This window comes from Mobula birostris, chromosome 28 (assembly GCF_030028105.1).
Source record: "Mobula birostris isolate sMobBir1 chromosome 28, sMobBir1.hap1, whole genome shotgun sequence".
Lineage (NCBI taxonomy): Eukaryota > Metazoa > Chordata > Chondrichthyes > Myliobatiformes > Myliobatidae > Mobula > Mobula birostris.
In genome coordinates, this window is record NC_092397.1 from 25,141,814 (window position 1) to 25,166,087 (window position 24,274).

Below are 24,274 nucleotides of genomic sequence, written 5' to 3' on the forward strand. Positions count from 1 at the left end.
GATTGGGTAAAATACATTTACAGAAAGCCAAGCGAGATGGAGGCTTAGCATTACCTAACTTTAGATTCTATTATTGGGCAATTAATATTCGACATATGAAATTTTGGTTACTTGTCCAAGATACACTATCCATTCCTAAATGGGTAGTATTGGAATTACAATCTGCTCAGGGCTATGCACTTGGCTCTATTTTAGGTTCCTCTCTTCCTTTTGATTTGAAACGCCTCAAACTGGTCTTTAACCCGATAGTTAAATATACCTTGCGTATTTGGTTTCAATTCAGAAAATTTTTTGATCTCAACCAATTTGGGCTAGCGATCCCTATTTTAGGTATATTTTTTCCTCCCTCTTTTACGGATCGTGCATTTCAAATTTGGAAGACTAAGGGTATTTCATAGTTATTGGATTTATTTTTAGATGGTTCCCTTATGTCTTTTGAACAATTATCTAATAAATATAATTTACCAAGAATACATTTTTTTTAGATATCTCCAAGTTAGAAATTTCCTAAGTACTATACTCTCTTCCTTTTTGACACTACCTCCTACATATATTTTAGATACTATAATTAACCTTAATCCATGTCAGAAAGGTGTAACGGCTATGATTTATAATATTATTATGAAACTTAGGAAAGCTCTATTTGATAAGATTAGGTCAGATTGGGAACAAGAATTGGGTTCTATTATTTCCGTGGATGACTGGGGGCAGATTTTACAATTAGTCAATACTTCCTCTATCTGTGCTAAACATTCCCTAATTCAGTTTAAAGTTGTTCATAGAGCACATATGTCCAAAGATAAATTAGCTTGTTTCTATTCTCATATTAATCCTTTTTGTGATAGATGTCCGGGGCAGATAGCCTCTTTAACTCATATGTTTTGCTCTTGTCCTACTCTGGAAACTTTTTGGAGAGACATTTTTAATATTATCTCAAAGGTATTGAATATAGATATCTCTCCTCATCATATTACTGCTATCTTTGGATTACCTAAAATTTCCAGTAATCTTTCCCCTTCAGCCCGTAGAATGATTGCATTTCTTACTTTAATAGTGAAAAGATATATCTTACAACATTGGAAAGAGCCTAATGCTCCAACTACCTTTTTTTGGTTTTCCCAGACGATATTATGCTTAAATTTGGAGAAAATTAGAAGTAATCTTTATGATTCCTCACTTAAATTTGAACAGACCTGGAGATCTTTTATTCAATATTTTCATTTAATGTAATTTTTTTTCTCTTTTGTTCCATATTTATATTCCCTTCTTGCCTTTTTTTTTATAACTGTTTTTAATGCAGGTCGGGTTTGAGGACGTGATTTTAAGTTCTTTAACTCAACCTGTTTCCAAGTTAGCCCATTGCTTTGCTTTGCTTTGCTTTTAGTTTAGTTTCATGGTGGGTTTTTTTTTGGGGTCTTTTTTGGGGTTTTTTTTTTCCTTTTCTCTATTGATAGATATATAAAAATCAGTATATTATTTTACCATATTATTTTATGTTTAAATTGCACTGTTTGTATCAATTTTTTCTTCTGTATTAATATCTCCTGTAATTTCTAACAGTGTATTAGTGCCTTTATGGTTTACCTTTTGTATACTTATTCAATAAAAAGATTTAAAAAGAAAGAATATTATTAGAGATAGGATCTCTCATAAAAGTTAGGAGGGTAAAAGGAGGATATCATGATTCAGAGGCAAAGTGAGCAAAATCCAAGAGATTCTCTTGCTATATTCATAGGAAAAGGTAAGTTAGACACAGAATCGTTCCCCTTGGAGGTGAACATGGCCATCTGTGTGTGGAGGCAAATGAAATAGGAGAGGCTTTCCATGAATATTTCCAACAGTTATTTCACCATTGCAAGAATTCTTTAAGGTTGTTAAATCTCCAGGGCCTTATCAGGTACATTCTTGTACTTTGTGGGAAGCTGGAGAATACACTGTGGAGGCCAGGGGAGAGATTATTTTGCTTCATCTCAGGCACCAGTTGAGGTTGCACATGATTGGACAGGGTGACTAATGTGGAATTGATAGTTTTGAGGCCAAGACTGTGGATGATATGAAGAGGCAGGCAGTGTTGAGGAAGCAGGGAGTCTGCAGTAGCATTTGACAGATTTGGAGAATGGACAAGGAAGTGCCAGATAAAATACAGCATAAGGAACTGTGTGGTCATGTACTCTGGTAGGAGGAATAACAGCCTAGGCTCTTTCTAATCAGGGAGAGAACAGAAATCAGTTGTGCAAAGGGTCTTAGTGCACGATTTCCTAAAGGTTAATGTACACATTGAGTTAGTAGTGAGGAAGGCAAATGCATGCATTTCAAGAGAACTAGAAAATAAAAGCAAATGCTGAGGCTTTGGTCAGACCTCGTTTGGAGTATCATGAGCAGGCTTGGGTAACTTTTCTAAGAAAGGATGTGCTGGCATTGCAGAGGCTGTAGTGGAAATTCACGAGAATGATCCCAGGACTGAAAGAGTTAGGATATAATAATCATTTGATAATCTGGGCCTGCAGTCACTGGAGTCTAGAAGAATGAGGGAGAATCTTATAGAAACACATTGAATATTGAACGGCCAAGATAGCGTTGATGTGAGAGGATGTTTCCAATAATGGAGGAATCCAGAACCAAACCACACCCTCGATAGAAAGAGGCCCCTCTAGAATAGAGATGAGTAATGTCATTAGTCAGAACCATAGAAACTACAGCACAGAAACAGGCCCTTTGGCCCTTCTTGGCTGTGCCGAACCATTTTCTGCCTAGTCCCACTGACCTGCACACGGACCATATCCCTCTATACACCTCCCATCCATGTATCTGTCCAATTTATTCTTAAATGTTAAACAAGAACCCACATTTACCACCTCGTCTGGCAGCTCATTCCATACTCCCACTACTCTCTGTGTGAAGAAGCCCCCCACTAATGTTCCCTTTAAACTTTTCCCCCCTGACCCTTAACCCATGTCCTCTGGTTTATTTCTCCCCTTGCCTCAGTGGAAAAAGCCTGCTTGCATTCACTCTATCTATACCCATCATAATTTTATATACCTCTATCAAATCTCCCCTCATTCTTCTACGCTCCAGGGAATAAAGTCCTAACATATTCAACCTTTCTCTGTAACTGAGTTTCTCAAGTCCCAGCAACATCCTTGTAAACCTTCTCTGCACTCTTTCAACCTTATTTATATCCTTCCTGTAATTTGGTGACCAAATCTGAACACAATACTCCAGATTCGGCCTCACCAATGCCTTATACAACCTCATCATAACATTCCAGCTCTTATACTCAATACTTTGATTAATAAAGGCCAATGTACCAAAAGCTCTCTTTACAACCCTATCTACCTGTGATGCCACTTTTAGGGAATTTTGTATCTCTATTCCCAGATCCCTCTGTTCCACTGCACTCCTCAGTGCCTTACCATTAACCCTGTATGTTCTACATTGGTTTGTCCTTCCAACTTCTAATACCTCACACTTGTCAGTATTAAACTGCATCTGCCATTTTTCAGCCCATTTTTACAGCTGGTCCAAGTCCCTCTGCAGGCTCTGAAAACCTTCCTCACTGTCTACTACACCTCCAATCTTTGTATCATCAGCAAACTTGCCGATCCAATTTACCACATTATCATCCAGATCATTGATATAGATGATAAATAACAATGGACCCAGCACTGATCCCTGTGGCACACCACTAGTCACAGGCCTCCACTCAGAGAAGTAATTCTCCACCACCGCTCTCTGGCTTCTTCTATCGAGCCAATGTCTAATCCAATTTACCACCGCTCCATGTATACCTAGCGACTGAATTTTCCTAACTAACCTCCCATGCGGGACCTTGTCAAAGGCCTTACTGAAGTCCATGTAGACAATATCCACTGCCTTCCCTTCATCCACTTTCCTGGTAACCTCCTCAAAAAACTCCAACAGATTGGTCAAACATGACCTACCACACACAAAGCCATGTTGACTCTCCCTAATAAGCCCCTGTCTATCCAAATGCTTGTAGATTCCGTCTCTTAGTACTCCCTCCAATAACTTACCTACTACTGACGTTAAACTCACCGGCCTATAATTTCCCGGATTACTTTTCAATCCTTTTTTAAACAACAGAACAACATGAGCCACTCTCCAATCCTCCAGCACTTCACCCGGAGACAGCGACATTTTAAATATTTCAGCCAGGGCCCCTGCAATTTCAACACTAGTCTCCTTCAAGGTCCGAGGGAACACTCTGTCAGGTCCCGGGGATTTATCCACTTTAATTTTCCTCAAGACAGCAAGCACCTCCTCCTTTTCAATCTGTACAGTTTCCATGGTCTCACTACTTGATTCCCTCAATTCCATAGACTTCATGCCAGCTTCCTTAGTAAATACAGACGCAAAAAACCTATTTAAGATCTCCCCCATTTCCTTTGGTTCCGCACAAAGCCGCCCACTCTGATCTTCAAGAGGACCAATTTTATCCCTTACAATCCTTTTGCTCTTAATATACTTGTAAAAGCTCTTTGGATTATCCTTCACTTTGACTGCCAAGGCAACCTCATGTTTTCTTTTTGCCCTCCTGATTTCTTTCTTAAGTATTTTCTTGCACTTCTTATACTCCTCAAGCACCTGATTTACCCCCTGTTTCCTATACATTTCATACAACTCCCTCTTCTTCTTTATCAGAGTTGCCATATCCCTTGAGAACCAAGGTTCCTTATTCCTATTCAATTTGCCTTTAATCCTGACAGGAACATACAAACTCTGCACTCTCAAAATTTCCCCTTTGAAGGCTTCCCACCTACCAATCACATCTTTGCCAGAGAACAACCTGTCCCAATCCACGCTTTTTAGATCCTTTCTCATTTCTTCAAATCTGGCCTCCTTCCAGTTCCGAACCTCAACCCTAGGACCAGATTCATCGTTGTCCATGATCAAATTGAAACTAATGACGTTATGATCACTGGAACCAAAGTGCTCCCCTACACAGACTTCTGTCACTTGCCCTAATTCGTTTCCTAACAGGAGATCCAATATTGCATCCCCTCTAGTTGGTCCCTCTATATATTGATTTAGAAAACTTTCCTGAACACATTTTACAAACTCTAAACCATCTAGACCCCTAACAGTATGGGAGTCCCAATCAATGTATGGAAAATTAAAATCCCCTACCACCACAACTTTATGTTTCCTGCAGTTGCCTGCTATCTCTCTGCAGATTTGCTCTTCCAAGTCTCGTTGACTATTGGGTGGTCTGTAATACAATCCCACTAACGTGGCCATACCTTTCCTGTTTCTCAGCTCCACCCATAAGGACTCAGTAGACAAGCCCTCTAATCTGTCCTGCCTGAGCACTGCTGTAATATTTTCCCTAACAAGCAATGCTACTTCCCCACCTTTCATTCCTCTGCCTCGATCACATCTGAAACATCGGAACCCTGGAATATTAAGCTGCCAGTCCTGCCCCTCCTGTAACCAAGTTTCACTAATTGCTACTCATCATAATTCCACGTGTCAATCCACGCCCTCAACTCAACGGCCTTCCCCGCAATACTCCTAGCATTGAAGTATATACACCTCAGAAGATGAATGAATGAATGGATTTCATTTCCACAGGCAGCCATAAAGGCAGTCAGTGGGTTTATTTAAAGCAGAGGTTCATAGATTTTTAATTATTATTAAGGGTATCAAAGTTTGTGGGTAGAAGGCAGGAGAATGGGGTTGAGAGGGATATATGATGGAATGGCAGAACAGACTGAATGGGCCAAAAGGCCTAATCCTGCTCCTATGACTTCAGGTCTGATGGTTTATGCGGTGCCATTGTTTAAAAAGGGTAGTGGAAACTACAGGCCCATCAGTCTGTAATGTGTTGGAGGGGTTTCTGAAGGACAGGATCTACCGACATTTGGTTTGATTCAAGACAGTCAGCACAGTTTTGTGCAAGGGAAATTATGTCTGGTAAATTTCTTGCAGCCTTTTGAGGGGTTTCACAAGGGTGTAGATGATGTTAGGGCTGCGGATGTTGTCTATATGGACATTAGCCAGGCCTTTGACTACAGTCTGGAAGGTTAGATCTAGAAACTGGAATCTGGGGAGATAGTTGATTGATTCCATAATTGCCTCCATGACAGGAGGCAGAGGCTGATGGTTGAGGGTTGTGTCTCAGACTGGAGCTGTCTGTCTAGTGGTGTGCCACTGGGTGACAGGACCTTTGTTGTTTGTGATTTATATAAATAATGTCCGTGTGAATGTGTAATTCACTGAAAGTGACGTCTCAGCTAGATACGGTGGTGAAGATGGGGTTTGATCTGCTGGCCTTCATCATTCATGTCACTGAGTACAAGAGTTGAGAAGAAGTGTTGCAGATACACAAGTCTTTGGTGAGGACTGATTAAAGGAAACCATACAACAGGAATTCTGCAGATGCTGGAAATTCAAGCAACACACATCAAAATTGCTGGTGAATGCAGCAGGCCAGGCAGCATCTCTAGGAAGAGGTACAGTCGATGTTTCAGGCTGAGACCCTTCCTCAGGACTAACTGAAAGAAGAGCTAGTAAGAGATTTGAAAGTGAGAGGGGGAGGGGGAGATCCAAAATGATAGGAGAAGACAGGAGGGGGAGGGATGGAGCCAAGAGCTGGACAGTTGATTGGCAAAAGGGATATGAGAGGATCATGGGACAGGAGGCCCAGGGAGAAGGAAAAGGGGGAGGGGGGAAAACCCAGAGGATGGGCAAGGGGTATAGTGAGAGGGACAGAGGGAGAAAAAGGAGAGAGAGAGAGAAAGAACGTGTGTATAATAATAAATAACGGATGGGGTACGAGGGGGAGGTGGGGCATTCACAGAAGTGTGATAAGTCAATGTTCATTGCCATCAGGTTGGATGCTACCCAGACGGAATATAAAGTGTTGTTCCTCCAACCTGAGTGTGGCTTCATCTTTACAGTAGAGGAGGCCGTGGATAGACATATCAGAATGGGAATGGGACGTGGAATTAAAATGTGTGGCCACTGGGAGATCCTGCTTTCTCTGGCGGACAGAGCATAGATGTTCAGCAAAGCGGTCTCCCAGTCTGCTTCGGGCCTCGCCAATATATAGAAGGCCACATTGGGAGCACCGGACGCAGTATATCACCCCAGCCGACTCACAGGTGAAGTGTCGCCTCACCTGGAAGGACTGTCTGGGGCCCTGAATGGTGGTAAGGGCGGAAGTGTAAGGGCATGTGTAGCATTTGTTCCACTTACAAGGATAAGTGCCAGAAGGAAAATCAGTGGGGAGGGATGAGGGGGACAAATGGACAAGGGAGTCACGTAGGGAGCAATCCCTGCGGAAAACAGAGGGGCGGGGGAGGGAAAGATGTGCTTAGTGGTGGGATCCCGTTGGAGGTGGCGGAAGTTACGGAGAATAATATGTTGAACCCGGAGGCTGGTGGGGTGGTAGGTGAGGACCAGGAGAACCCTATTCCTAGTGGGGTGGTGGGAGGATGGAGTGAGAGCAGATGTTCGTGAAATAGGGGAGATGCATTTGAGAGCAGAGTTGATGGTGAAGGAGGGGAAGCCCCTTTCTTTTTTAAAAAAAAAAAAGACATCTCCCTTGTCCTGGAATGAAAAGCCTCATCTTGAGAGCAGATGCGGTGGAGACGGAGGAATTGCGAGAAGGGGATGGCATTTTTGTAAGAGACATGGTGAGAGGAGGAATAGTCGAGATGGCTGTGAGAGTCAGTAGGCTTATAGTAGACATCAGTGGATAAGCTGTCTCCAGAGACAGAGACAGAAAGATCTAGAAAGGGGAGGGAGGTGTCGGAAATGGACCAGGTAAACTTGAGGGCAGGGTGAAGGTTGGAGGCAAAGTTAATAAAGTCAACGAGCTCAGCATGCGTGCAGGAAACAGCGCCAATGTAGTCGTTGATGTAGCGAAGGAAAAGTGGGGGACAGATACCAGAATAGGTACGGAACATAGATTGTTCCACAAAGCCAAGAAAAAGGCAGGTATAGCTACACCTTTAGTTTGGAGGAAGTGGGAGGAGCCAAAGGAGAAATTATTAAGAGTAAGACCATGGCGACTTTGGCCTATTTTTTCATGTGTTGCCAAGTACCCGAAAATACATCCTTGACAATTGACTCCATCATCTTCCCAACCACTGAGATCGGACGAGCTGGCCTATGATTTGCTTTCTTCTGCTTCCATCTCTTCTTTAAGAGTGGATGACCTTTGCAATTTTCCTGTTCTCTGGAACCACACCAGAATCCAGAGATTATGGAAAGATTATTACTAAAACTGCCACAATCTCTTCAGCCACATCTTTCATAGCACTGGTGTAGATAATGTGGTTCAAGTGAATTATTTACCTTCAGACCTTTCAGTTTCCCAAGGACCACCTCCCTAGTAAAGGCAAAATTACTCATTTCTGCCCCCTAATTCTCTTGAATTTCCAGCAGACTGCTAATGTCTTCCCCAGTGATGACTGATGCACAATACTTATTCAGTTTGTCTGCCATTTCCCTATACCCCATTACTACCTCTCCAGTAACAACTTCCAATGAACCAATATCTACTTTTGCCTCTCTTTTACACTTTGTATATCTAAAGAAACTTTTGGTATCCTCTTTAATACCAGTGGCTAGCTTCCAACTTTTTCCTCTCTTTATGACTCTTTTCGTTGCCTTTTGTTGGTTTTAAAAGTTGTAAATCTTCTGAGAGTCAAGGACATCTCAGAGCAGATACAGAACAGGTGTTCATTCAGCCAGAGGTGGTGGTTCACGTCGGTATCAATGGACAGGTAGAAAAGGAATGATGTCCCACAGTGAATATAGGGAGTTAGGGAACAAGTTATGGAGCAGAACCTGAAAGGTTGTAATCTCCGGGTTACTGCCAGTGCCCTGTAGTAGTAGGGATACAAACAGAAAGTGAGAGCAGATTAATGTGTGGTTGAGGAGCTGATACAGGGACAGGGTTTCAGGATTACGGAACATTGGAACCTCTTCTGGTGCTGGGGTGATATTTACAAGAGGGATGGTTTGCAGTTTCACTGGAGGGCAGTCAGGATCATGAGGTTCATTGCTGCTCCCTGTGAGGGTTGAAACGAGATTGACAGGGGGATGTGAAACAGAACACCAGTCACTGAATGGAGAGATTGAAGCTGAGTTAGATGCCAGGCACAGCAATATGTAACGATGGATTTTGCAGCAAATCCACATCTGACCTGGAGTTTGTTGAAAGACCAGGGCAGTGTTTCAGGGCCAGTTTTTTCCAGTAAGAGGGAGGGTCAAGAATGGCAAGGTTCAGGAACCTTGGATGATGAGACAGGAAGTTAATTTAATCAAGGAGGAGGAAGAAGCATAAGTAAGGCTTAGGAAGCTAGAATCAAACAGGGTGTTTGAGGACTATATTTAAAAAATAGGGGAACTCAAGAACATTCGGAGAGCTGGAAACACTGATGAAAAATCTCCGGCAAGTAGGATTGAAGATAATCCAATTGCATTCCATACATTCGTTGTGGTGAAAAGGATACCTAGGGCTGCACTTTGGGAGATCCAACATCAAGGGTGTGTACACAGTTAATGGCAGGAACATTAACAGTATTGACAAAGAGAAGGATGTCGAGGTTCAGAGACATCGGTTCCCTAAAACTGGGAGCACAGGTTGACAGGGAGGTGAAGTCGGTGTATGGCATGTTTACCTTCATCAGGCAAGGCATTGAGTTCAAGCCCCAGGACATGATGTTACAGGTTTATAAAATGCTGGTTAGGCCACATTGAGAGTATCGTGTTCAGTTCTGATCACCTCATTATAGGAAGCATGTGGAGGGTTTGGAGCAGGATGTCTGGAGGAGGTGTGCGCTGAGGAGAGGCTCGACATGCTGAAACTTTTTGCTTCTGGAGTGGCGTCGGCTCAGGAGAGATTTGATAGAAACCTGTGGAATTTTGTGGTCATAGTTGGTGTAGACAGCCAGTAATATTTTTCACAGAAGGCATGTATTTAAACTCAGAGGAAGAAAGTGAAGACAACAGATTGATGGAGACATGGAATGCACTGTCAGGGGTGGTGGCAGAGACAGAGAGCACAGGAGTATTTAAGGAAATCTTAGACAGTCACAAGAATATGTAGAGAAGGGCCAAAGGGCCACTCCTGTACTGTCCTTTGTTCTCTGAACAGCAGATGGCCCCTGGGCATGGATCCGTGCGGGAGACTGGGATATTATATTTAAAAGTTAAAGTCTGTCCCGAGCCTTGTGGCCCATCAGGCCGGTGCTTATGCCGGTTTCTGTGGCGTGAAGCGACTGAGAGTACGAGACCGCCCCCCCCACCCCGCCCCATAGGTCGCCAGTCTATCGCCAGGTTAACCCCCAGCATTTGCAGGTACCCATTTTCAGCTGGGTGGACTGGAGCAGTGTGTGGTTATCCCCAACAGAAAAATGGTTGTCGGAGGGGCCGGACCGGCAACTCAGTTTCGCAGTACAAATGCTACAGGTACGATGGAGTGGAGGGGAGAGAGACGGAGAGATGTGTTTGACCAGAGAGAACATCTCAGTGGTACTTAGAGAAGACATCCCTGGGGGTTGCCGCATCATGTAGACTGGGACCGCCGCACTGCAAAAGGGTTGGTGGCGCACAATTTATTCTGTGTGTCCGGTTTTATCCATCAGTATTTAGAAGTTCCTACTAGAGGCAGGACAGCACTGAACCTCCTTGTCGATCCACCCACCCCCTCCCTTTTCTCCCTGGCACAAACAAAAGTCTGTTGTCAGAGCGACCCACCGTCTCACAGAGGGAGCCGTGTCTCGGGAGATCTGACCAAACTGACCCCTTCTTTGCAAAATGTTCATTTATACTTCAGAGACCCAGGCGGACGAGATTTTCAGTAAATACTGTCGGTTCCACAAGGTAAATGTACTTTTGTAGATAAATGTAAATATTATTGGAGGCAGTGAGAATTGCTCATGAAGCCATCAGCAGGCGATGTTCCCGCCTGCTGCACACCGGAACGGTCCCGGGTCAACCCGCAATGTGAAACCCAGACAACACGGTTTCAGGTCACGAAGAGCGGAATCGTTCAATGATCGGAGATTAAATTCTCCGTCCGGGGGCTGACTCTGGAAATTAATTTCACGACCCTAGGCCGAGTGAACCCGCTGACTCTCCGCAAGGGGAGAGCTGCATTGCGCCGGCAGAGAGGGGAAATGAGTCAGGACCGAAGTGGACCGATTTCTGTGCAGATAGATATCGATTTACTTCGCGGAAGAAACGTGACGGACATTGAACTGTCGTGACTGTGACAGATACAGAGTCCAGTTACTCTGAACGGAAATCATCCGCTGCTCAGCCCTTCCACAGACACTGTGAGTGGCTCTGAAAAGAGCCTTTGGGTAAATAGGTTCAGCTTACGTCGCTTCACTTACTGGCACCGCCGGTTTTCTTGGGCAACAGCACGGCCTGGATATTGGGTAACACACCGCCCTGAGCGATAGTCACCCCTCCCAGCAGCTTGTTGAGCTCCTCGTCGTTGCGGACGGCCAGCTGCAGGTGTCGGGGGATGATGCGGGTTTTCTTATTGTCCCGGGCCGCGTTGCCGGCCAATTCGAGGATTTCGGCTGTCAGATACTCGAGCACAGCAGCCAGATAGACCGGGGCTCCGGCACCCACCCGCTCAGCATAGTTGCCCTTTCTTAGGAGTCTGTGAACCCGGCCGACCGGGAACTGCAGTCCAGCCCGGGACGAGCGAGATTTGGCCTTGGACCGAACTTTGCCAGCGGTGCCTTTTCCACGTCCAGACATTTCCACAGTCACAACAACCGCTCCAACAAGAATGAAAGAATGTTCGCCCCGCCCCAACTCGCCCTTTTTATACCTTCTTTGAGAATGCAAACCAATGCACATGATTGGTTTGATACTGCTTGCTTTCATTGGTGAAAAGAACTGCACCAATCGACGAACTGCCTTAATCACCAATCAGCAGTCCGTGAAGGTAGAAGCGCGGAAAGTAACCGTCTCCTCCCCAAAGTTCACTGAAAAATGGAAAAAGCCCGCCAGAAAATAAATCTCTGTTTCAAATTTAATCAGAAATTAAATAATTGCTGATCTGTTTGACGACTGAGTGTTCGTACTTCCCCGTTACTGAAACCGGGCACATTTAATGCAAGTGTAGTTGATATTGAAATGTCTGGGAACTCAATTCTCTGATTTCATTCAACCCGTAATCAAACCGAGTAAAACTGACACTCAGCTTCTGCCCGGTGCTGGTCATTGTGTAAACGTTATCAGGTTATGGACAAACGGCTCTTCTCAAACTGTGACCAGCGGCTAGTCTGCAATTTAAAAAGTTGTTCTATGAAAGAATCGTGAACTCGTGCCGGCCTCGCATTGAAATAATATTCAGAGAAGTTACCCAACTGTATTTAATAAACTCCTGAACCCACAGCTAAAACAGCAATGGCAGCAATCCTCCGCTCGACATGTATACCGGCAGGGACAGACTAAATGGGGATGGGGAGGTAACAATTCCGTGTCAGAAACACCGGGATTATACGGGGAAGATGAACCGGACATTCCAACCGCTCTTTAGCTCTTGTAAGAGTCACCACACATAATATGCGCCATGTATTGCCTAAATGCTGGTACAACTCTCAGTGAAATCGTGAGTGGCTCTTAAAAGAACCGGTGTGTTTTTGATCATCTCACTGGGGAGCTTCACTTGGAGCTGGTGTACTTGGTCACCGCCTTTGTCCCTTCGGAAACGGCGTGCTTGGCCAGCTCCCCGGGCAGCAGCAGGCGCACGGCGGTCTGGATCTCCCGTGAGGTGATGGTTGACCGCTTGTTGTAATGGGCCAGGCGGGAAGCCTCGCCCCCGATGCGCTCGAAGATATCGTTGACGAATGAGTTCATGATGCTCATGGCCTTGGGGGAGATGCCAGTATCGGGGTGAACCTGCTTCATCACTTTGTAGATGTAGATGGAGTAACTCTCCTTCCTCAGTCTCTTGCGCTTTTTCCCTACCTTGCCTGCTGGTTTGGGCAGAGTTTTCTTGGCGCCCTTCTTCGGAGCGGGTTTTGCTGTCTCAGGCACTTCAGCTGACCGCTTCAGAACCAGAAATAAGCGAAACGGACCCGGAGCACAAATTAAATAGGCAGCGCCAAGAGGTGTATGCTAATGAGGGATGGGATGCCTCGGATTCTCAATGGCTATTTGAAACAACGATTCATGCAGTAAATTCATTTGTTTGGATAGCTAAAGGAATTCGTTCAACCAATCAGAACTCGTTCTGCACTACCCAGTGTTCGTTTTGGGTGACACCGTGGACAGGGAACTGTCGCCGATCTGGTGAGTTGCCGCTGCGGTTAATTCCGCAGGAAGGAAATCTAAAATACAAAATGGACCAACTACAGCGGCAGTATTCGGTCATTCGGCCCGTCGTATCTGCTAGAAAAGCAGATGGAATAAGAAAAACACACAGTTGATAATATGAAACGTTTATGTAATGAAACAGGACAGCCGGAGACTGAAGGTCAAATGGACCAGGTGAAAGATAAATTTACTGCAGCAGCATCATAAACACATAGTATCCACGATACAGTGCTCACAAGAACTAAACTGCTGTACAGAATTGTAAAAAGAGAAGAGAATTAGCAGTTAGTCCTGACGAAGGGTCTCGGCCCAAAACGTCGACTGTACCTCTTTCCCAGAGATGCTGCCTGGCCTGCTGCGTTCACCAGCAACTTTGATGTGTGTTGCAGAGAATTTGAACGAGTTTTAGACAGTCCACTGCAGTGTAAATTGATCAAAGTGGTGCTGTCTTGAGGTGGGGAGGAGCGTTGTTCGGGTTTGTGAAAGTACGTAATGTCCGTACATTACGTTCAGGGTTCACTCTGTACCCGTCAGTCTCTGGTACGGTGTGAGAGTGTGGGGTTCACTCTGTCCCTGTCAGTCTCTGGTACAGTGTGAGAGTGTGGGGTTTATTCTGTACCTGTCAGTCTCTAGTACAGTGTGAGAGTGTGGGGTTCATTCTGTCCCTGTCAGTCTCTGGTACAGTGTGAGAGTGTGGGGTTCATTCGGTCCCTGTCAGTCTCTGGTACAGTGCGAGTGTGGGGTTCATTCTGTACCTGTCAGTCTCTGGTACAGTGTGAGAGTGTTGGGGTTATTCTGTACCTGTCAGTCTCTGGTACAGTGTGAGAGTGTGGGGTTCATTCTGTCCCTGTCAGTCTCTGGTACAGTGTGAGAGTCTGGGGTTCATTCTGGACCCGTCAGTCTCTAGTACAGTGTGAGAGTGTGGGGTTCATTCTGTGCCCGTCAGTCTCTGGTGCAGTGTGAGAGTGTGGGGTTCATTCTGTCCCTGTCAGTCTCTGGTACAGTGCGAGAGTGTGGGGTTCATTCTGTACCTGTCAGTCTCTGGTACAGTGTGAGAGTGTGGGCTTCATTCTGTACCTGTCAGTCTCGGTACAGTGCGAGAGCGTGGGGTTCATTCTGTACCTGTCAGTCTCTGGTACAGTGTGAGAGTGTGGGGTTCATTCTCTACCTGTCAGTCTCTGGTACAGTGTGAGAGTGTGGGGTTCATTCTCTACCAGTCAGTCTCTGGTACAGTGCGAGAGTGTGGGGTTCATTCTCTACCTGTCAGTCTCTGGTACAGTGAGAGAGTGTGGGGTTTTTTCTGTACCTGTCAGTCTCTGGTACAGTGCGAGAGTGTGGGGTTCATTCTGACCCTGTCAGTCTCTGGTACAGTGAGAGAGTGTGGGGTTCATTCTGTGCCCGTCAGTCTCTGGTACAGTGCGAGAGTGTGGGGTTCATTCTGTCCCTGTCAGTCTCTGGTACAGTGAGAGAGTGTGGGGTTCATTCTGTACCTGTCAGTCTCTGGTACAGTGCGAGAGTGTGGGGTTCACTCTGTCCCTGTCAGTCTCTGGTACAGTGTGAGAGTGTGGGGTTTATTCTGTACCTGTCAGTCTCTAGTACAGTGTGAGAGTGTGGGGTTCATTCTGTCCCTGTCAGTCTCTGGTACAGTGTGAGAGTGTGGGGTTCATTCGGTCCCTGTCAGTCTCTGGTACAGTGCGAGTGTGGGGTTCATTCTGTACCTGTCAGTCTCTGGTACAGTGTGAGAGTGTTGGGGTTATTCTGTACCTGTCAGTCTCTGGTACAGTGTGAGAGTGTGGGGTTCATTCTGTCCCTGTCAGTCTCTGGTACAGTGTGAGAGTCTGGGGTTCATTCTGGACCCGTCAGTCTCTAGTACAGTGTGAGAGTGTGGGGTTCATTCTGTGCCCGTCAGTCTCTGGTGCAGTGTGAGAGTGTGGGGTTCATTCTGTCCCTGTCAGTCTCTGGTACAGTGCGAGAGTGTGGGGTTCATTCTGTACCTGTCAGTCTCTGGTACAGTGTGAGAGTGTGGGCTTCATTCTGTACCTGTCAGTCTCGGTACAGTGCGAGAGCGTGGGGTTCATTCTGTACCTGTCAGTCTCTGGTACAGTGTGAGAGTGTGGGGTTCATTCTCTACCTGTCAGTCTCTGGTACAGTGTGAGAGTGTGGGGTTCATTCTCTACCAGTCAGTCTCTGGTACAGTGCGAGAGTGTGGGGTTCATTCTCTACCTGTCAGTCTCTGGTACAGTGAGAGAGTGTGGGGTTTTTTCTGTACCTGTCAGTCTCTGGTACAGTGCGAGAGTGTGGGGTTCATTCTGACCCTGTCAGTCTCTGGTACAGTGAGAGAGTGTGGGGTTCATTCTGTGCCCGTCAGTCTCTGGTACAGTGCGAGAGTGTGGGGTTCATTCTGTCCCTGTCAGTCTCTGGTACAGTGAGAGAGTGTGGGGTTCATTCTGTACCTGTCAGTCTCTGGTACAGTGCGAGAGTGTGGGGTTCATTCTGTCCCTGTCGGTCTCTGGTACAGTGTGAGAGTGTGGGGTTTATTCTGTACCTCTCAGTCTCTAGTACACTGTGAGAGTGTGGGGTTCATTCTGTCCCTGTCAGTCTCTGGTACAGTGTGAGAGTGTGGGGTTTACTCTGTACCTGTCAGTCTCTAGTACAGTGTGAGAGTGTGGGGTTCATTCTGTCCCTGTCAGTCTCTGGTACCGTGTGAGACTGTGGGGTTCATTCTGTACCTGTCAGTCTCTGGTACTGTGCGAGAGTATGGGGTTCATTCTGTACCTGTCAGTCTCTGGTACAGTGCGAGAGTGTGGGGTTCATTCTGTGCCTGTCAGTCTCTGGTACAGTGTGAGAGTGTGGGGTTCATTCTGTGCCCGTCAGTCTCTGGTGCAGTGTGAGAGTGTGGGGTTCATTCTGTCCCTGTCAGTCTCTGGTACAGTGCGAGAGTGTGGGGTTCATTCTGTACCTGTCAGTCTCTGGTACAGTGTGAGAGTGTGGGGTTCATTCTGTACCTGTCAGTCTCTGGTACAGTGTGAGAGTGTGGGGTTCATTCTGTACCTGTCAGTCTCTGGTACAGTGTGAGAGTGTGGGGTTCATTCTCTACCAGTCAGTCTCTGGTACAGTGAGAGAGTGTGGGGTTCATTCTGTACCTGTCAGTCTCTGGTACAGTGAGAGAGTGTGGGGTTCATTCTGTCCCTGTCAGTCTCTGGTACAGTGCGAGAGTGTGGGGTTCATTCTGACCCTGTCAGTCTCTGGTACAGAGCGAGAGTGTGAGGTTCATTCTGTGCCCGTCAGTCTCTGATACAGTGCGAGAGTGTGGGGTTCATTCTGTCCCTGTCGGTCTATGGTACAGTGAGAGAGTGTGGGGTTCATTCTGTACCTGTCAGTCTCTGGTACAGTGCGAGAGTGTGGGGTTCATTCTGTCCCTGTCGGTCTCTGGTACAGTGTGAGAGTGTGGGGTTCATTCTGTCCCAGTCAGTCTCTGATACAGTGTGAGAGTGTGGGGTTTATTCTGTACCTGTCAGTCTCTATTACAGTGTGAGAGTGTGGGGTTCATTCTGTCCCTGTCAGTCTCTGGTACCGTGTGAGAGTGTGGGGATCATTCTGTGCCCGTCATTCTCTGGTACAGTGTGAGAGTGTGGGGTTCATTCTGTACCTGTCAGTCTCTGGTACTGTGCGAGAGTGTGGGGTTCATTCTGTACCTGTCAGTCACTGGTACAGTGCGAGAGTGTGGGGTTCATTCTGTGCCTGTCAGTCTCTGGTACAGTGTGAGAGTGTGGGGGTTATTCTGTACCTGTCAGTCTCTGGTACAGTGTGAAAGCGTGGGGTTCATTCTGTCCCTGTCAGTCTCTGGTACAGTGTGTCAGTGTGGGGTTCATTCTGGACCCGTCAGTCTCTAGAACAGAGTGAGAGTGTGGGATTCATTCTGTGCCCGTCAGTCTCTGGTACAGTGTGAGAGTGTGGGGTTCATTCACTACCTGTCAGTCTGTGGTACAGTGCGAGAGTGTGGGGTTCATTCGGTCCCTGTCGGTCTCTGGTACAGTGTGAGAGTGTGGGGTTTATTCTGTACCTGTCAGTCTCTAGTACAGTGTGAGAGTGTGGGGTTTATACTCTACCTGTCAGTCTCAGGTACAGTGTGAGAGTGTGGAGTTCATTCTGTCTCTGTCAGTCTCTGGTACAGTCTGAGAGTGCGGGGTTCATTCTGTACCTGTCAGTCTCTGGTACAGTGTGAGAGTGAGGGGTTCATTCTGTACCTGTCAGTCTCTGGTACAGTGTGAGAGTGTGGGGTTCACTCTGTCCCTGTCAGTCTCTGGTACAGTGTGAGAGTGTGGGGTTTATTCTGTACCTTTCAGTCTCTGGTACAGTGTGAGAATGTGGGGTTCATTCTGTCCCTGTCAGTCTCTGGTACAGTTGGACAGTGTGGGGTTCATTCTGTCCCTGTCAGTCTCTGGTACAGTGTGAGAGTGTGGGGTTCATTCTCTACCTGTCAGTCTCTGGTACAGTGCGAGAGTGTGGGATTCATTCTGTCCCTGTCATTGTCCGGTACAGTGCGAGAGTGTGGGGTTCATTCTGTCCCTGTCTGTCTCCGGTACAGTGCGAGAGAGTGGGGTTCATTCTGTACCTGTCAGTCTCTGGTACAGTGTGAGAGTGTGGGTTCATTCTGTACCTGTCAGTCTCTGGTACAGTGTGAGAGTGTGGGGTTCATTCTGTACCTGTCAATCTCTGGTACAGTGTGAGAGTGTGGGGTTCATTCTGTGCCCGTCATTCTCTGGTACAGTGTGAGAGTGTGGGGTTCATTCTCTACCTGTCAGTCTCTGGTACAGTGTGAGAGTGTGGGGTTCATTCTCTACCAGTCAGTCTCTGGTACAGTGCGAGAGTGTGGGGTTCATTCTGTACCTGTCAGTCTCTGGTACAGTGAGAGAGTGTGGGGTTTATTCTGTACCTGTCAGTCTCTAGTACAGTGTGAGAGTGTGGAGTTCATTCTGTCTCTGTCAGTCTCTGGTACAGTGTGAGAGTGTGGGGTTCATTCTGTACCTGTCAGTCTCTGGTACAGTGTGAGAGTGTGGGGTTTATTCTGTACCTGTCAGTCTCTAGTACAGTGTGAGAGTGTGGAGTTCATTCTGTCTCTGTCAGTCTCTGGTACAGTGTGAGAGTGTGGGGTTCATTCTGTACCAGTCAGTCTCTGGTACAGTGTGAGAGTGTGGGGTTCATTCTGTACCTGTCAGTCTCTGGTACAGTGTGAGAGTGTGGGGTTCACTCTGTGCCTGTCAGTCTCTGGTACAGTGTGAGAGTGTGGGGTTTATTCTGTACCTTTCAGTCTCTGGTACAGTGTGAGAATGTGGGGTTCATTCTGTCCCTGTCAGTCTCTGGTACAGTGTGAGAGTGTGGGGTTCATTCTGTCCCTGTCAGTCCCTGGTACAGTGTGAGAGTGTGGGATTCATTCTGGACCCGTCAGTCTCTGGTACAGTGTGAGAGTGTGGGGTTCATTCTCTACCTGTCAGTCTCTGGTACAGTGCGAGAGTGTGGGATTCATTCTGTGCCTGTCGGTCTCTGGTAAAGTGCGAGAGTGTGGGGTTCATTCTGTCCCTGTCAGTCTCCGGTACTGTGCGAGAGTGTGGGGTTCATTCTGTACCTGTCAGTCTCTGGTACAGTGTGAGAGTGTGGGGTTTATTCTGTACCTGTCAGTCTCTAGTACAGTGTGAGAGTGTGGGGTTCATTCTGTCCCTGTCAGTCTCTGGTGCAGTGTGAGAGTGTGGGGTTCATTCGGTCCCTGTCAGTCTCTGGTACAGTGCGAGAGTGTGGGGTTCATTCTGTCCCTGTCAGTCTCTGGTACAGTGTGAGAGTGTTTGGGGTTATTCTGTACCTGTCAGTCTCTGGTACAGTGTGAGAGTGTGGGGTTCATTCTGTCCCTGTCAGTCCCTGGTACAGTGTGAGAGTCTGGGGTTCATTCTGGACCCGTCAGTCTCAAGTAAAGTGTGAGAGTGTGGGGTTCATTCTGTGCCCGTTAGTCTCTGGTACAGTGTGAGAGTGTGGGGTTCATTCTGTCCCTGTCAGTCTCTGGTACAGTGCGAGAATGTGGGGTTCATTCTGTACCTGTCAATCTCTGGTACAGTATGAGAGTGTGGGGTTCATTCTCTACCTGTCAGTCTCTGGTACAGTGTGAGAGTGTGGGGTTGATTCTGTACCTGTCAGTCTCTGGTACAGTGTGAGAGTGTGGGGTTCATTCTGTCCCTGTCAGTCTCCGGTACAGTGCGAGAGTGTGGGGTTCATTCTGTACCTGTCAGTCTCTGGTACAGTGTGAGAGTGTGGGGTTCATTCGGTCCCTGTCAGTCTCTGGTACAGTGCGAGAGTGTGGGGTTCATTCTGTACCTGTCGGTTTCTAGTACAGTGTGAGAGTGTGGGGGTTATTCCGTACCTGTCAGTCTCTGGTACAGTGTGAGAGTGTGGCGTTCATTCTGGACCCGTCAGTCTCTGGTACAGTATGAGAGTGTGGGGTTCATTCTCTACCTGTCAGTCTCTGGTACAGTGTGAGAGTGTGGGGTTTATTCTGTACCTGTCAATGTCTGGTACAGTGTGAGAGTGTGGGGTTCATTCTGTCCCTGTCAGTCTCTGATACAGTGTGAGAGTGAGGGGTTCATTCTGTACCTGTCAGTCTCTGGTACAGTGTGAGAGTGTGGGGTTCACTCTGTCCCTGTCAGTCTCTGGTACAGTGTGAGAATGTGGGGTTCATTCTGTCCCTGTCAGTCTCTGGTACAGTTGGAGAGTGTGGGGTTCATTCTGTCCCTGTCAGTCTCTGGTACAGTGTGAGAGTGTGGGGTTCATTCTCTACCTGTCAGTCTCTGGTACAGTACGAGAGTGTGGGATTCATTCTGTCCCTGTCATTGTCCGGTACAGTGCGAGAGTGTGGGGTTCATTCTGTCCCTGTCAGTCTCCGGTACAGTGCGAGAGTGTGGGGTTCATTCTGTACATGTCAGTCTCTGGTACAGTGTGAGAGTGTGGGTTCATTCTGTACCTGTCAGTCTCTGGTACAGTGTGAGAGTGTGGGGTTCATTCTGTACCTGTCAATCTCTGGTACAGTGTGAGAGTGTGGGGTTCATTCTGTGCCCGTCATTCTCTGGTACAGTGTGAGAGTGTGGGGTTCATTCTCTACCTGTCAGTCTCTGGTACAGTGTGAGAGTGTGGGGTTCATTCTCTACCAGTCAGTCTATGGTACAGTGCGAGAGTGTTGGGTTCATTCTGTACCTGTCAGTCTCTGGTACAGTGAGAGAGTGTGGGGTTTATTCTGTACCTGTCAGTCTCTAGTACAGTGTGAGAGTGTGGAGTTCATTCTGTCTCTGTCAGTCTCTGGTACAGTGTGAGAGTGTGGGGTTCGTTCTGTACCTGTCAGTCTCTGGTACAGTGTGAGAGTGTGGGGTTTATTCTGTACCTGTCAGTCTCTAGTACAGTGTGAGAGTGTGGAGTTCATTCTGTCTCTGTCAGTCTCTGGTACAGTGTGAGAGTGTGGGGTTCATTCTGTACCAGTCAGTCTCTGGTACAGTGTGAGAGTGTGGGGTTCATTCTGTACCTGTCAGTCTCTGGTACAGTGTGAGAGTGTGGGGTTCACTCTGTCCCTGTCAGTCTCTGGTACAGTGTGAGAGTGTGGGGTTTATTCTGTACCTTTCAGTCTCTGGTACAGTGTGAGAATGTGGGGTTCATTCTGTCCCTGTCAGTCTCTGGTACAGTGTGAGAGTGTGGGGTTCATTCTGTCCCTGTCAGTCCCTGGTACAGTGTGAGAGTGTGGGATTCATTCTGGACCCGTCAGTCTCTGGTACAGTGTGAGAGTGTGGGGTTCATTCTCTACCTGTCAGTCTCTGGTACAGTGCGAGAGTGTGGGATTCATTCTGTGCCTGTCGGTCTCTGGTAAATTGCGAGAGTGTGGGGTTCATTCTGTCCCTGTCAGTCTCCGGTACTGTGCGAGAGTGTGGGGTTCATTCTGTACCTGTCAGTCTCTGGTACAGTGTGAGAGTGTGGGGTTTATTCTGTACCTGTCAGTCTCTAGTACAGTGTGAGAGTGTGGGGTTCATTCTGTCCCTGTCAGTCTCTGGTGCAGTGTGAGAGTGTGGGGTTCATTCGGTCCCTGTCAGTCTCTGGTACAGTGCGAGAGTGTGGGGTTCATTCTGTCCCTGTCAGTCTCTGGTACAGTGTGAGAGTGTTTGGGGTTATTCTGTACCTGTCAGTCTCTGGTACAGTGTGAGAGTGTGGGGTTCATTCTGTCCCTGTCAGTCTCTGGTACAGTGTGAGAGTCTGGGGTTCATTCTGGACCCGTCAGTCTCAAGTAAAGTGTAAGAGTGTGGGGTTCATTCTGTGCCCGTTAGTCTCTGGTACAGTGTGAGAGTGTGGGGTTCATTCTGTCCCTGTCAGTCTCTGGTACAGTGCGAGAATGTGGGGTTCATTCTGTACCTGTCAATCTCTGGTACAGTATGAGAGTGTGGGGTTCATTCTCTACCTGTCAGTCTCTGGTACAGTGTGAGAGTGTGGGGTTGATTCTGTACCTGTCAGTCTCTGGTACAGTGTGAGAGTGTGGGGTTCATTCTGTCCCTGTCAGTCTCCGGTACAGTGCGAGAGTGTGGGGTTCATTCTGTACCTGTCAGTCTCTGGTACAGTGTGAGAGTGTGGGGTTCATTCGGTCCCTGTCAGTCTCTGGTACAGTGCGAGAGTGTGGGGTTCATTCTGTACCTGTCAGTTTCTAGTACAGTGTGAGAGTGTGGGGGTTATTCCGTACCTGTCAGTCTCTGGTACAGTGTGAGAGTGTGGCGTTCATTCTGGACCCGTCAGTCTCTGGTACAGTATGAGAGTGTGGGGTTCATTCTCTACCTGTCAGTCTCTGGTACAGTGTGAGAGTGTGGGGTTTATTCTGTACCTGTCAATCTCTGGTACAGTGTGAGAGTGTGGGGTTCATTCTGTCCCTGTCAGTCTCTGATACAGTGTGAGAGTGTGGGGTTCATTCTGTGCTCGTCATTCTCTGGTACAGTGTGAGAGTGTGGGGTTTATTCTGTCCCTGTCAGTCTCTGGTACAGTGTGAGAGTGTGGGGTTCATTCTGTCCCTGTCAGTCTCTGCTACAGTGTGAGAGTGTGGGATTCATTCTAGACCCGTCAGTCTCTGGTACAGTGTGAGAGTGTGGGGTTCATTCTCTACCTGTCAGTCTCTGGTACAGTGCGAGAGTGTGGGATTCATTCTGTCCCTGTCAGTCTCTGGTACAGTGCGAGAGTCTGGGGTTCATTCTGTCCCTGTCAGTCTCCGGTACAGTGCGAGAGTGTGGGGTTCATTCTGTGCCTGTCAGTCTCTGGTACAGTGGGAGAGTGTGGGGTTAATTCTGTCCCTGTCAGTCTCTGGTACAGTGTGAGAGTCTGGGGTTCATTCTGGACCCGTTAGTCTCTGGTACAGTGGGAGAGTGTGGGGTTAATTCTGTCCCTGTCAGTCTCTGGTACAGTGTGAGAGTGTGGGGTTCATTCTGTACCTGTCAATCTCTGGTACAGTGTGAGAGCGTGGGGTTCATTCTGTGCCCGTCATTCTCTGGTACAGTGTGAGAGTGTGGGGTTCATTCTCTACCTGTCAGTCTCTGGTACAGTGTGAGAGTGTGGGGTTCATTCTCTACCAGTCAGTCTCTGGTACAGTGCGAGAGTGTGGGGTTCATTCTGTACCTGTCAGTCTCTGGTACAGTGAGAGAGTGTGGGGTTTATTCTGTACCTGTCAGTCTCTAGTACAGTGTGAGAGTGTGGAGTTCATTCTGTCTCTGTCAGTCTCTGGTACAGTGTGAGAGTGTGGGGTTCATTCTGTACCTGTCAGTCTCTGGTACCGTGTGAGACTGTGGGGTTCATTCTGTACCTGTCAGTCTCTGGTACTGTGCGAGAGTATGGGGTTCATTCTGTACCTGTCAGTCTCTGGTACAGTGCGAGAGTGTGGGGTTCATTCTGTGCCTGTCAGTCTCTGGTACAGTGTGAGAGTGTGGGGTTCATTCTGTGCCCGTCAGTCTCTGGTGCAGTGTGAGAGTGTGGGGTTCATTCTGTCCCTGTCAGTCTCTGGTACAGTGCGAGAGTGTGGGGTTCATTCTGTACCTGTCAGTCTCTGGTACAGTGTGAGAGTGTGGGGTTCATTCTGTACCTGTCAGTCTCTGGTACAGTGTGAGAGTGTGGGGTTCATTCTGTACCTGTCAGTCTCTGGTACAGTGTGAGAGTGTGGGGTTCATTCTCTACCAGTCAGTCTCTGGTACAGTGAGAGAGTGTGGGGTTCATTCTGTACCTGTCAGTCTCTGGTACAGTGAGAGAGTGTGGGGTTCATTCTGTCCCTGTCAGTCTCTGGTACAGTGCGAGAGTGTGGGGTTCATTCTGACCCTGTCAGTCTCTGGTACAGAGCGAGAGTGTGAGGTTCATTCTGTGCCCGTCAGTCTCTGATACAGTGCGAGAGTGTGGGGTTCATTCTGTCCCTGTCGGTCTATGGTACAGTGAGAGAGTGTGGGGTTCATTCTGTACCTGTCAGTCTCTGGTACAGTGCGAGAGTGTGGGGTTCATTCTGTCCCTGTCGGTCTCTGGTACAGTGTGAGAGTGTGGGGTTCATTCTGTCCCAGTCAGTCTCTGATACAGTGTGAGAGTGTGGGGTTTATTCTGTACCTGTCAGTCTCTATTACAGTGTGAGAGTGTGGGGTTCATTCTGTCCCTGTCAGTCTCTGGTACCGTGTGAGAGTGTGGGGATCATTCTGTGCCCGTCATTCTCTGGTACAGTGTGAGAGTGTGGGGTTCATTCTGTACCTGTCAGTCTCTGGTACTGTGCGAGAGTGTGGGGTTCATTCTGTACCTGTCAGTCACTGGTACAGTGCGAGAGTGTGGGGTTCATTCTGTGCCTGTCAGTCTCTGGTACAGTGTGAGAGTGTGGGGGTTATTCTGTACCTGTCAGTCTCTGGTACAGTGTGAAAGCGTGGGGTTCATTCTG

The 24,274-nt window shown here is 47.4% G+C and overlaps 1 protein-coding gene across 1 annotated transcript in view; it reads right to left on the bottom strand.

Annotated features, from left to right (window-relative positions):
• Nucleotides 1-11,364: 11,364 nt before the first annotated feature.
• Nucleotides 11,365-24,274, bottom strand: part of LOC140189166 (uncharacterized) — a 751,862-nt gene continuing 738,952 nt past the window's right edge. The window contains exon 3 of the mRNA XM_072245864.1: nucleotides 11,365-11,768. Within this exon, the coding sequence (XP_072101965.1) occupies nucleotides 11,365-11,768 (404 nt within the window). The remainder of the gene's footprint in view (nucleotides 11,769-24,274) is intronic.